This window comes from Neltuma alba, unplaced genomic scaffold (genome assembly GCF_004799145.2).
Source record: "Neltuma alba isolate B1F8T4 unplaced genomic scaffold, ASM479914v2 tig00013455_pilon, whole genome shotgun sequence".
NCBI classification, from domain to species: domain Eukaryota; kingdom Viridiplantae; phylum Streptophyta; class Magnoliopsida; order Fabales; family Fabaceae; genus Neltuma; species Neltuma alba.
The window spans coordinates 16,605-31,535 of NW_021637694.1; the positions used below are offsets into that span (position 1 = coordinate 16,605).

Genomic DNA, 14,931 nt, shown 5'->3' on the forward strand with positions numbered 1-14,931 from the left:
CGAAGCTATTATTATGTTATAGCATGCAACGCATTGGGATTTGAACTTCACATCCGTTTTGGCATTTGAATGGAGACAGCAAGAGGCAGTTCTCTAATTGAAATCATTACGGCACTATTCGCACACTGGGGACAAACGTTGGAGAAGGGTCCTCTGTCGATTGCGTGCGTGTGTACTCGCTCACTTCAAACTGACCCGCCCTCAAGCGCCTGTGGGCCACGTGCCGACCTGTGAAGTGTGTAGAGTGCGGACTTTTCGTCCAGAAGAAAAATGTGACCCCAGGAGTCCTGCTCCTGCCTAACATCCTATATTTTCTTAGTTATATTTAATACCTAATTTTTAAGATTTTAAATACATTAAAAATAAGATTTAAAAAAATCTGCTCAAAACATGAAAAATTGGGAACGCTGATGTGCCTTCGCCCAAAAGACATACTCCTTCCTCCATTCTTTAATATAATAATTAATTTGATTTTTAATTTAATTTTAAATATAAAATATTAATTTATTTTATCTCTTATATTTATTTATTTATTTAAGCAATTTATATAGTAGTTGTGTAATATACATGATTAGCAATTACTCCTTCAGTCTTAAATATAAGACCCTTATACACATTAGTATAAGAGTATTATATTTAGGATCAGAAGAATAATTTATTTATTATAAATAATTAATTTAACAAATTTTTTTGAATTTATCTTAACTGATGATCAGTCTGGAAGCGTCCAACTCTGAAGTCCCGTCGTCAGACGCATTGCCATCATCCATCACACGCACTTAAAAGGCTAGCGGCATTTTTCCCTCGTTGTTCAAATGTATTTTTATCCGATTGTTAAGCAACTAAGGAGGTGTTTGGGTTTCTTTAAAAGTGCTTTAAAAAAATAGTTTTATGTAAATTGAGATAAATTCTTTTATAAATTTACTTCGTATACTGTAAAATTATTTTTAAAATCATAGTTTAGTTTCCATCTAAACACTCCCAAATTAGTTGATTCGATGGTTTTGACATTTCTACATGATTTTGAAAATTCTATATGCTACCTCAGATCTATAATACTCTATAATTTATATTTGGGTTATGGTACATTCAGTATCCTAAGTATTTTTTTATATATATTTAACATTCTAAAATATTTTGTGATATATCTAGCATTTTAAATTTATGTGCGTTCAGCATTGTAAAATATTTTTTGATGCATCCAGCAACTCAAAATGTTTTCTTAGATGCGTCTAATACCCAAAAATGTTTTTTTAGTACATCCAGCACCAAGACAAAAAAAAATTACAAAGTTTTGAATGCACCTAAAAAATACTTCAAAATGCTGAATGCATCTTAATCCTTTATACTTCGTCCAAGATATAAATTATTTAAAAAATAATTAATACTATTTTTTGTCCTAATTATAAGATCATATTTAATTTTATAATTAGGGCCAGAACTGCTACGTCCTTGTCAATTTTTCCCCGTACATTACTTTTTTGAAAAAAAATTTCTCCTTCACAACCTCATTTAACACAAGTAAAAAAAGTTAATTTGAAACAAACGTAATGAGTTTTTTCCGGCTAAAAAAGTTATTTTATTAATATAAAAAAAAATCAATACAAACACTAATAAGCAAGAGGTCAAAGAAACACAAAACAAGCTATTAGTACAAACTAACTCACACTCGCCCCTAAAAAAGCTAAACAAAAACTAAAATAGGAAACAACCAAAAAGCCAGTAGATAAAACCATTAACTAACAAGCAAAAAAACAACAGCCTATTAACCAGTACCAAATTTGTTGAAGTCCGTACAAACCTCTTTCGTGGATTCCTTTCCATCATATAATGAGTTAACCAACACAAATGTAATGATTAACTACTACTTTTGTTTCTTATTATAACAAATAATTATTAAAATCATACAGTTCAAAATATCATTTAAACAAAAATAATAAATATATAAAGTATATACATATATTTTTAATTATATCTTTATTTGTTTTAAAAAAAGTATATAAGAGTAACAAGTGAAAACTTAATGTAGATAGAAAATAAATAGCATATATTTAATAAGACAAAAGTAAAAACACCATTTTCCAAAAAAAATTTTGTTTTTTATATTGATGGATATACCATAAAGGAAATTATTTCTTATAAAAAAAAAAGATAGAAATAGTCCTTTTTTATAAATTAGTTAAAGTGAGTTATAATGGAAGAAATATATGAAAAATGAACTTTCTCATGCCTTAAGTTTTTTGGTCCCATTATGAATTTAAAATATGAAAACTACTGACAGACGTGTTAATGACATCTTTCTCAATGCAAATGTCTTATCCTGATTGGACAAGTCACTATTTAAATTAATATTCTTGATATTTTGTTTTCCTATTGAGCATGAGAGCGTCGTTTGGAAAAATTAGGAATAAATCCTTCAATTAAAAATTTAATCAATAAATAAGATTTAAAATGATTGATTGTATAAAATAGATAAATTGCATAGAAGGAAGATGATTTGAATAAAATATTTAGATATAAAGAATTAGTTTACACATAAAAAAATAATTTACACATAATAGATTTTTATTTTAAAAAAATTGAGTTACATATTGTACAAAAAAAAATTATTGCATATAAGAAAAAATAAATTACACAAAAAAAATAAGTTGTACATAATAAAAATTAAGTTACACAGAATCTTTAAACCTCATTTACCAATTAAATTTTTAATAAGAAATTTATGTCAATTTTCCCTTATCGTTTCAGGACCGTCCTAAGTCAACTCAATACGCTTTTGTACAGCCGGTTCCGCCGTCACCGTCCATCCCTTTCTACGGTTGTCGGCACGGCGTGAGAGCCCATAAATTCCTTTTTCATATATATATATATATATATATATATATATATATATGTAAACCCATAAATTCCTTCAAAATTTGAAACCATATTCGATTCTAAAAATAAAAAATATACAAGATACATATTTATTATAAATAAACTATATTAATTAATTTTTTAAAATATTTATAAATTAGTTATATAATTTTTATATTAAAAATTGAAAAGAATAACAAAGATATCCTTACAATTTTGTGAGTAATGATTTCTTTTGTCAATCCGAGTAATTATTTTAAAATTTATTTTGTATTTTTTATATATATTAATATCAAAATTAATATATATGGTATGACTTTTTCATATTTTTTGTCATTGATCTTTCTCAGTAATTTCATAAATTTGTAGTTCTTCCGTGTTTTCTTCTACTGTGGTCCTTCTCCATTATTATTATTAAGGGAAAATTTCACTGTAGGACCGCAGAAGATAATTAATATCAAAGAGCTCCCAAAACTTTCTGAAACCTCACCGCAGGACCAAGGGACCAATCTGATATTAATTTTTAGAGTGAGATTACAATAATACCCCTCCCTTTTTATTTTATTAAAAAATAAATATTTACCGGAGTTACTGTTCCGGCCACCGGAGGTCGGAGGTCCAGCCACCGGCGCTCAGGTGGCCGTCGCCGGGGTCCGGTCACCGGTGGCCGGAACAGTAACTCCGGCGAGACCTCCGGTGGCCGGAGTTTTTTTTGTTTAAAATAAAGTGGCCAAGGGAGGGTTTGAACCCAAGACCCCTTGGCACACCAAAAGACTTGTAACCACCAAGCCAAGCAACCCATTCAATCATAACTTGCAAACAAAACTATATATAACAAAATAAACGCAACAGTCCAAATGTATGTGAACAAGTGAAATTAGACAATTTACAAGTGAAATTCAGAAATTTACAACAAAAATTAGGCAATTTACAAATAACATAATAGAAGTCATAACCCAAAATGCAAGTATTTAAGTGCAAATGAGCAAGTAAAATTTGAAGATTTACAATAAAAGTTTATGGATTTATAACCCAAATTTGACAAACACAAGAGAATTCACAACCCAAAATGTAATTGTTTGAGTGTAAGTGAACAAGTGAAATTAGACGATTTACAAGTGGAATTCAGCAATTTACAACAAAAATTAGGCAATTTACAAATAACATAATGGAACTCACAATTCCAAATACAAGTGTTTAAGTGTAAATGAGCAAATAAAATTTGAAGATTTACAACAAAAGTTTATAGATTTGCAAGTGAAATTCGACAATTTCACTTGCTCATTTGCACTTAAACACTTGCATTTGGGGTTATGACTTCTATTATGTTATTTGTAAATTGTTTAATTTTTGTTGTAAATTGCTGAATTACACTTGTAAATCGTCTAATTTCACTTGTTCACTTACACTCAAACACTTACATTTTGGGTTGTGAATTCTCTTGTGTTTGCCAAATTTGGGTTGTAAATCCATAAAATTTTATTGTAAATCTTCAAATTTCACTTGCTCATTTGCACTTAAACACTTGCATTTGAGGTTATGACTTCTATTATGTTATTGTAAATTGTCTAATTTTTGTTGTAAATTGCTGAATTACACTTGTAAATCGTCTAATTTCACTTGTTCACTTACACTCAAACACTTACATTTTGGGTTGTGAATTCTCTTGTGTTTGCCAAATTTGGGTTGTAAATCCATAAAATTTTATTGTAAATCTTCAAATTTTACTTGCTCATTTGCACTTAAATACTTGCATTTTGGGTTATGACTTCTATTATGTTATTTGTAAATTGCCTAATTTTTGTTGCAAATTTCTGAATTCCACTTATAAATCGTCTAATTTCACTTGTTCACATACATTTGGACTGTTGCGTTTATTTTGTTATATATAGTTTTATTTGCATATTATGATTGAATGGGTTGCTTGGCTTGGTGGTTATAAGTCTTTTGGTGTGCCAAGGGGTCCTGGGTTCAAACCCTCCCTTGGCCACTTTGTTTTAAACAAAAAAAACTCCGGCCACCGGAGGTCCCGCCAGAGTTACTGTTCCGGCCACCGGTGACCGGACCCCGGCGGCGGCCACCAGAGCGCCGGTGGCCGGACCTCCGACCTCCGGTGGCCGGAACAGTAACTCCAGTAAATATTTATTTTTTAATAAAATAAAAAGGGAGGGTATTATTGTAATCTCACACTAAAAATTAATATCAGATTGGTCCCTTGGTCCTGCAGTGAGGTTTCAGAAAGTTTTGGGGGCTCTTTGAGATTATTTGTCTTCTGCGGTCCTACAGTGAAATTCTCCCTATTATTAACCCTAAAATTCATAATGATTTACATTATTAATTTTACATGATGAACAAAAACAGAAACGTTCGATTCTTGAAAAATCACACAACGAAAATTTTAAAGTTTTTTTTTTTGTCAAGATACTACTTCTGGTTCTAATTATAAGAGCTAATTGATTAATTTGAAGAGATTAAGAAAAGAAGTTAAGTTCGTTATTTGTAATAAATATGTGTTGTCTTTCTTAAAATATCCTTGCTAATCAAGTGTATTAGTTAGAGTTACCATTATTAGAAGAGCTATCTTAAAAAAATGTATAAATATGAAAGATAAAGTGGATTAGAATCTTATATTTAGAATCAAAATAAAAGTCAAACAAGATTTTATATTAAAAATCAGAAATAGCATCTTATTAGAAGTAATTTTACTTGAAATATGTCAAGTAAACAACTATAGGGGTGTTCGCATAGAAACTAAACCCTAATTTCAGAAGTGCTTTTACGGATTACGAAGTAAATATGTGGAGAAGATTATCTTATTTTACTGAAAAATAGTTTTGAAACTGTAGTTTTGAGAATAGCAAACAGAAAGCCTAGCTTGTTTTCCTAGACGCAATCTCATTAGTATTTTAGAATTGATGATATTCACACACAACAAAAAAAAAAAAGGGACCATTTGCCTAAACCCCCGTACTTTTGAAATGACATGGGTGACGGAAGAATTATGAGAGCTTTTTTTTTTTTGACTCAATATGAGAGGATTTAAACTAACAATGATTGTCGGTCATCAGTCAATCAATTGTCAATATCTTAAAACATGTACATTTTGACTGTTTGTTTCCAGCCGCCCGCGATAAGCTCGTTTTCTTAAAATAAAACCAAACTTTTCTTAAATTGTGATTAAAAAGTTACTGATAACAAAAATTATGATTGAAGAGTTAGTTTAAAGGCTCCAATCACGATTCTTAATAAGGCCCACGCAATTGAAGATTAAAAAAGAGGGGAAATTGGTAAAAAGTGTCGGTTTGAAAATTTTATTGAATGAAAAAACTTAAATTTATATAGATACAACTATTTTCAGCACGTACACCCTTTCTTTAGTTATGTGCAAAACATCTTCAATCATACGCAGATGACTTCTGTTTTGACAACTATTACACATAATTAAAAATAAGTTACACACAACTAAAAAAAATTACACCCATAAAAGATAGTTGCACTTGCTAAGTCTAGGTCCTTTTGACGAATAAAATTTAGAGTTAATAAAATATTTGATCCTTTAAATCTGTTTTTATTTTGGTTTTAGTCTTTTAAATTTCAAATTATAGGTTTTAGTCTCTTAAGTTTTTTCATTTAAAATATTAATTTCTATAATTTAATAAAAGTTTGAATTATTTTGTTTCAGAAACTAAATTTTATGATTTGAAGCTTGAAGAATTAAAACTAAAATGAGAATAATTTGGGGTTAGAAATTATGTTCACTCTAAAATTTATGAACAGGTGCTTTTTGCCAAATTTTTCTTGGAGAAAAGATGGTAATTAAAGTAAACAGATAGTGATGTGAAAAGAAAGATGAAAAACAGGGCGATGTTCAATGGCTTGTCCCCAACAGCAACCCGTGAGCGCCCCCACCACGGCGTTTCAAGTTACATCAGAGAGCGGGCACCTGTTGCAAAAGTTACCACGGCGTTCAAGTTTCAAGAGAGTTGGCCCATCGACCTACAATTTAGGTAAGCAACGAGGTTTTAGTATAGCCACATGTCGAGGAATTCTTGGATACTCCGAGAGTACCAACTAATCTAAACACTGCCTGGTAGAAACGCTACAGCTCATGAAAGTTTATTATACTGTTACGTATTTGGATGGAGAAAAAATTAAAAAAAAAAAAAGAAAGAAAAATAAGAGGAGAAGTGATTTTTTTTCCTGTTTGGACCAGGAAGAAAAAAATTAGAGAGAAAATAAAATACGTCCCACGTTTCATTTTCCTTCCAACTTTTCTTTCTATATGGGGAGAGAAAATAAGAAGAAAATATATTTTTCTTCTCTATCCTTACATATGTTTTTTCAGTAAAATAATACCTATTTTTTTTTTCATTTTTCACTTTATTTATTATTATCAAGTTTTTTTTCTGTATTTGCTTCGTTGAAAAATAAAATAACTAAAATTATAAAAATTCTTTTAAAATGAACTGAAAAAGAAAAATAAGTAGAGTTGTTGTTTTAGTTTTTTTAGCATTCATTACACAAAATGTTTTCTTTTTTCTTTTTTTTACAAAATTATTTGATATTAAAATATAATAACATGATAATATATCTTTATCAAATAATTTGATTTTAAATTATATGATTATGTTAATGTAAATATATTTTTTCATTATGATATCAAATTTGATTTTAATCAAGATATATTTTGATATAACAGAAACGGTATTTTAGTCATTTATATATTTACTTATTTTCTTTTTTATGTTTTCTTTTATCCATCCAAATATGAGAAGTTATGATATTTTCTTTCTAATTTTTTTCTCTCTCTATTTTCTCTCTTCTGATTTTCTTTCCCCTCAACTTTTCTTCCCATCCAAAATATAAAATTGCCTTAGAATGGTGATTTCCACTACTGCCCTCTTTTTCTCTCTTTCCCAATCCCTCTCCATTCATCCTCGGACTGTCCCTTCTCCCATCTGCTTCCCCACCCTTTTTTCTTTTGCAGATATTGCCGTTGGAGATTTTGAAACTGAGGAGAGCAAGGAAGAAAATCATCAAGTTCGAGCTTGATCTGTCTAGGAAGATTTGAGATCTGCAGCTGGGATACTTTGGCTATCATCCATCTGGATGGGACAAGAACATAGACCATTAGCAATGGCGAGCAAAATCTTCTTCATCTCCGACTTGAACCTATCCCTGTTAACAGTGCTGTTGCCGCCACCGACGAACTTCTCGAAGATGGAGTTGTATAGCTGAGATGGGTTTTAATTTGGGAAACCGAGACTGTGATTCCTCTTGTATTATTTCTACCCGATTTATATATTGTTTCTTCCTACCATGCCTGAGAACTTCTTCTGTTTCGTGAAGAATGGAAGGAGATGGGTTTTGTTCAACGCCATATCTTGCCTTGTACTATTGAAGAATGAACATGGAAGCAGAAAAAAAAATCTATCGACGGGTTTAGATATGTAACTTGCCGTCGTCGCTGGTGGAGAATCACCGGCGGCAGCGTGGTCTAACAAGAAAATGAGAGGAGGAAGAGAGAGAGTTTGAGACGGAAGGAAGAGGAAAAGGAGAGGGATGAGAGAGAAGGGGGCAGTAAGGGAAACCAATAGAGCAAAGGCAGTTTTATTTTTTTAAAACAAGAAATAATGGAAATAAATGGGATGACATGTAGATTAAACTTATATGAGTTGGCTCATTTTCGTTGGACAGAGTTTAGATTAGCTGGAACTCTCAGAGTAACTATAATAGAGAATTAATGTAGTATTATTGAAAAAATAGAGCATTAATGGATATATAAAAAGAATTCACGAAAATAAAAAAGTGGGCAATGAGTCTTACAAATAAAATTTGGAGGGGGGATTGGTGGGAAAAAAGTGAAAATTAATTCTTTAATTTTTAGAATTTGTTTGAAATGACTCATAAATAATTTTTCAGTTATAATTTACTAAATACAAGATAAATATAGCAAAAAAATTTCATTTTGACTTATACATAACATGTTTATAAACACTTAGCCAATCCAAGTGATGTCTTACACCGGCCTATAAAGTGACTTTAAGTTTGAAACTATTGGAAGTATTTTTTTTTCTTGTTAAGCATGGGTATCCTTCTATCAAAAATATTCTTATTTAAGATACTATATCATATATCGGATATTAAATATGAGTATTTTTTCCAACTGCTATAAGCAATTTAATGCTAATGTAATGCAAAAAACTTTTTTTTTCCCCTCAAGAGCTCAAAGTTATTTTTTGGAACGTTGGGACTTAAGTTTTGAGCCCACATAGCAACGACGTCTTTCCCATGCAAAGTCCAGAATGCTACACTTGACTGAGAGAATGATGCTTCCATTTTATTAAAGAATTTGATTTAACAAAAGAAGTTACTCATTCATAACATGTCAACTTAAAGTTTAGATCTCTGTTAAAACAGATACCCATATTTAATGCTTCATGACTCATAATCTTTAACAGTATAGTGCAAAATATTATGTAAAAATAATTACCAAATTTTAAAATAATATTAATATTAATAACTTCTGTCTTAAGTAGGCTTCATAAAGAAACTTAGAACTAAATACAATATATATTACAAGGAATCACAAATTTGCTATCAATTATGAACAACTACAAGTTAGAAATTAACAATTACTTTCTACGAAAGCAATTTCCAAATTTGTGTAAGAAGACCTAAAATTGACTAACAAATATACTGCGAGAAATAATAAACTTGCTTTCACTTATTAACAACTACACGATAAAATAGAGATATATAAAAAATGATACTATAAAACAAGTACTTCCTCCATTTGATATCAGAAGGTTATTTTTGTGGAATGTTATATTTCAATTTGTAAGACTACTGACGGATTTTTATGTCCAATTAAGATCCTCTCACCAAAACGCACGCTTTAAAAAATCTATATCAAAATTACTTGTTAAAAAAGTAATTATTAGAAAGAAATAAGACTTCACTTGATTTTTAAATAACAACATATTTTTGTAAAAAAAATTTATTTGAAATTTAGTAATTTTTATGTTCTTTTTGTGAGATTTTCCCAAAATAAAGTTGCAAATGTTTTTATTTAACGCAAAATTGGGATTTGTCTTATCTTCAGCAAACGACCATGCGTTTGCAATTGCAAGGAATGAAATGCACAAATTGGCTATAACGTGGCATGGCATGTCTAGAATTTTTTGACAGATTTTATTCTTTCTTTCACAATGGATACATTTTCGTTGATTCATTTTATAAAGATTCAATAGGGTTTTACGTTAGTTGTTGGAAGCCTAACGCAACTCTCCTCTTCCTCCCCTACTACCGAGAACAAATGCACCTAACAACCAAAAATTCTAAGGGCACATTCTTCAAGCTCATGTCTCAAGGTTTAGTTGACGGGATCATCCAAGAAGAATAAAGATGTCAAAGCCTTTAAGTTGGAGTCTCAACTTTTACTTTAAACGAGAGCTTGTTTTCATTGGTGGGAGCCTTCAGTATCAATAGGATAGCATTCCTGGTGTTATGCGGAAGACCGAAAGCAGTATTTTATGACTAAGCTGATACTACTCAAAAGAATTAAAAACATAAAAATAAATTTGATATTATGTATATATAGGACAATAGAATTGCCAAAAGACTACCAAGAATTGCAATGGCTGATGTATATTTGTATCAGCCATATCATGACTCTAAATTCTCCCTAATGCGAGAAGCTAGCCGTTTCACAGGTTTATCATCAAAGGAGCTATCAATCTCCTTGATCTTAGACACAAAGTCCATGGCTTCTTTATATTTCTTAGCTTTACAATAACCATCAACAGCAATCTTGTAAGTTAGCTCATTGGGCCTGCACTTGTGCTCAATCATATATCTAATAACTTCATCTACATCTGCAAACGATCCCTGGCCTGCAAAGCCTGCCAAGAAAGTGTTGTAAGTGAAGATGCATGGCCGAATTCCGCTAGAGGTCATCTCTGAGAGAAGTCTAATAGCCTCCTGCATGAGTCCTTGCCGGCAGAATCCCTTGATGACAGTGTTATAAGACACAAGATCTGGCTTCTGACCAGACTTTTGTATTCCCCTGAGCATTTCTTCTGCTTTCCAACACTCACCTTCTCGTGCATACAGGTCCAATAAGCTATTATAGGTAACGAGATTTGGCTGTAAGCCACTTTGATGAATAAGATTAAGCATCTCATGGGCCCTTATGTACATCTTGTTTCGGACAAACATAGAGAGCATTGAGTTGATTAGAACCAAATCAGGTTTGTATCCATTCTTCTGCAATTGCTTAAATGCCCTCTCCGTTCCTTTAAGCTCTCTGCACTTGAAGTTTGCAATTACAAGGGTTCTCAAAAGCATCCAACTAGGGAAAACATGACCGTCGTAAATTTGATGCTCAATCTTCTCTATACCTTTAACATTCCCACCCTTGGAGTAACAATGAAGCATTAATGAGAATGAGGTTTCATTAGGCTTGAAACCCTTACTCCCCATATCCAGAATGACGGATTCTGCTGCTCTCCAATCACCTCGACGAGCTAGAGCATTCAGAAGAGCATTATAAGTTGTCACACATGGAGTAAATCCTGCTTTAACCATTTCCCCATACATTTTGGCAGCATCAATTTCAGACCCACACCGACCATATGCACTGATTAATGTATTGAACGTATCTCTGTCAGGCTCAAATCCACAGTTTTTCATTTCCCTCAGAACCTGGTTAACATATTCTTGCTTACCTTTCTCACCACATACAGCAAGCAGGGTGTTCCATGTAATTCGATTAGGAGGGCATCCATTCAATTTCATATCACACAGAATATTTATCATATCTTCTGATCTTGACTTCTTGCCTAAAATGGCAAGAACTGAATTGTAAGTGCATACATTGGGAACACAGCCTAACTCCTTCATCTGGTTGAACAACTTTAGGGCCTTATCCTCCTTTCCTGCCTTACCATAGGCATTAATTACAGTTGTATAAGTAACAGCATTTGGCATAACTCCTTTATGGGTCATTGTATCTATAACAGCAGCCCCTTCATCATAAAATCCAGCTCTCACATATGCTGCCACAAGCTCATTGTAAGTAACAGAATCAGGTGGGCAATTATTATCCTCCATTTCTTTTAAGATGCTCAGGGCTTCTGAGTAAATCCCAGCCTTTCCAAATACTTGCAGCAAAGAATTATATGTAACAGTTCCCGGAGTATATCCATTCAATTTTAAGTCAGCAAAAAATTTTCTTGCTTCATCAAGCATACCCTCTCTGCCACAAGCCGAAATAACCGTGCTGCAGGTAAATTCATCATACTCGAGTCCTTTACTTTTCATCTCATCCAAGAGGTCCAAGATTGCGTTCCAGGAACGACCCATCTTGCCATAAACATCAAGCATGACGTTGTAAGTAACCAAAGTCGGAGAAATACCAGCCTCCTTCATCTTCTCAAAGACACCAATAGCTCGTTTATACTTGCCAGTTCGAGCATATGCATGAAGAATTGTTGTATAGGCCCGGACATCAAGTGAGTATTCTTCAAGAGGAATAATATCAAACAACTTAGATGCAATTGAATGCTGTGATTCCCTCCCCAGAATTCTAACCATGATTTCAACAGCCTGATTGTCCACCCTCATATTTTCAGAGTTCAATTGCAACGAAAACCATTCAAACAACAAAAGCGCTCGTTCCCAGCAACCAGAAAGGTCTAACGCTTTCAAGAGGCTCGATAAATCAACTTCGAGCAGCTCAAGCTTCGCAGAGTTAAAGAAATCATTTAAACTATTCAAGGGCTTCTCAACAATCGAATTGAGCATCAACTTACCCCTAGGAGACAAAAATTCAAGAGTACCATCACCTTCAGTCGGAAACTCGGTTTCATTGCCATCAATGCGCCTCACGGAAGCCGAAGTCGGTTCCTTTTTCTGGGTCTGTTGAGATATTTCAGACGAATGGAGGGGAATCTGAAGAGAAGCAGAGTGGGCATTACTTTCCTGTGCAGAACTTGAAAGCTTGAGCTTGTTAGTGGTTATGGGATTTGCAGAGAGGTGCTGAAGGTGTTGGAGAAGCGAATCCAAATGAAAAGACGAAGGAGAAGGAGATTGAGGAGGTGGCGGTGGAGGCGGAAGAAGCGTTGAATTAAATTTCAAAGTGGAATTTGGGTGTGTTGGTCTGTTTGGTTGTACAGGGAGTACAGGTCTATTAGGGAAGAGAGTACCCTCCATTATTACAAGAGAAAGAGATAGCAGCAGAAGAAGAAGACCAGTGGGCTAGCTGGGAATACGCACGAGAAGGAAAGCGATGGAAAAGAGAGTATTTTTGAAGGAGGAAGGTGGAAAGAAGGGGTAATCTGGTGTGAATGGTGATTGCTGAGGATGATATCTGGATGAAGAAGATGGGGTCTCCAACCATCAGCTGTTGATCATATTCCCCGTTCTGGCCTCAGCTTTCGACGCCCAAGCTCCACGCTTGCAAACTTGTTATTTTTATTTTATTTTTTTTCCTTCACGGCCTTTTTTTTTTGTTAATGTTAAAAATAAGTGAAACAATAATTCTTTTGTGTCCTGAACTGAAGCCTGAAACCATAATTCATTGCATCCATTATACAATAATATGATATAAAATTTATAAAAAGTTTATTCTAGAAAGATTACTGTTAAAGTCCATCTAAACAAAATCACTAAAAAGCCATACAACAAATCTTTACAAGGAAAATAAAAAAGAAAAAAATGACAGAAAAATAGTGTTTAAATTTTAAAAAATAAATACTACCTCCAGTTCTAATTATAAGAGCTAGTTGACTAATTTGATGAGATTAAAAAAAGAAGTTAAGTTAGTTATTTGTAATAAATAGATGTTGTATTTCCTTAAATATCCTTACTAATTAAATGTATTGGCTAAAATTATCATTATCAGAAGGACTATCTTAGAAAAAAATACATAAATATTAAAGATAAAGTGGATTGGGATCTTATATTTACGATCAAAATAAAAATCAAACAAGATCTTATATTAAAGACCGAAAATAGTATGTCATACTAACTACTCTTATAATAATTTTGGCTAGTCAAAATTTTTCAAAAAAAAAAAAGTTATGTAACAAATAAGTAGACAAGTTTTAATATGGAAAATAACAATACGTTTATATTACTCACTTATAATGCGATTTTTAATGATTAGATTACTTTTCTGTGATATCATGACTTCTTTTTTTTTTTGCCTCCTTCAAATACAACTCATGAAGGTTCAAATACTAAATTTTTATTCTAATTTTATGCAACTTCTTCTTACAACTTTATTTGCAAATTAGATTCTTCTTTTTCTTTTTTTACCAGTTGAAAATTAGATTTCGAAACCTATATTTTATATTAACATTATGTTTGATACTGGGTTTTCAGAGAGGAGGGGAGACTCCCCTTGTTTGTTTAAGATATTTTTTAAAGAGGAGAAGGCCTCTTCTCCTCTTCTCTTCCCTTCTAGCCTACCCTCCAAAAGTTGGGTTTTTTTAGAGGAGAGATGAGAGATAATATTTTAATTTCTTATATACCTTTTTGATTTGTTAACGCCTAATCAGTCGTAAATATTTCTACATAAGAAAGTTCTTTTTAACATTTAGCAAGAGTTTGTTGAGACAATTGTCTCCAAAATTTGTGAACATTTGTAAACCCCTTTTTTTCTCTTCTTCTAATTCCAAGAGGCCGTCGGTATTTTTTTTTTCACCTTATAGGTCTTTTCTTTAATTAAAATCTATCACTCACAACTTTTTTTATCTTAATATCTTATAAATGTGTGACTATGTCTTGTAAATCAAAATTGGTGAATTGCATTATATATATAATTATATCTTAACAAAATAAAAAAGTGAGAAAATGCATTTAAATTTTATGAAGTTAAGATAGTCAATTTTTTATTAGAACAAAATAAGGTATTATTAAAACTGCTCCCTCCCTTTCGTTCCAATCAACCCAAACAGGAGATCATTAAAATTCCTCCCCTCCCCTCCTCTTTGTAGCTACCCTCTCCTTTCCTCCTCTTCCATTTCCTTGATTAAAATCCCTTTCCTCCCCTTCCTTCCGTTGAGCCAA

At 32.1% G+C, this 14,931-nt stretch overlaps 1 protein-coding gene across 1 annotated transcript; it reads right to left on the bottom strand.

The window, feature by feature from the left end:
- Nucleotides 1–10,419: 10,419 nt before the first annotated feature.
- Nucleotides 10,420–13,245, bottom strand: LOC114737454 (pentatricopeptide repeat-containing protein At2g18940, chloroplastic-like). Its single transcript, XM_028925374.1, has one exon. The coding sequence runs from the start codon at nucleotides 13,069–13,071 to the stop codon at nucleotides 10,525–10,527; it is 2,547 nt and encodes an 848-aa protein (XP_028781207.1). The 5' UTR covers nucleotides 13,072–13,245; the 3' UTR covers nucleotides 10,420–10,524.
- Nucleotides 13,246–14,931: the final 1,686 nt, after the last annotated feature.

What these genes read in the sequence shown, in the direction of transcription:
- LOC114737454 (XM_028925374.1), bottom strand. Translation starts at nt 13,071, where the DNA reads ATGGAGGGTACTCTCTTCCCTAATAGACCTGTACTCCCTGTACAACCA.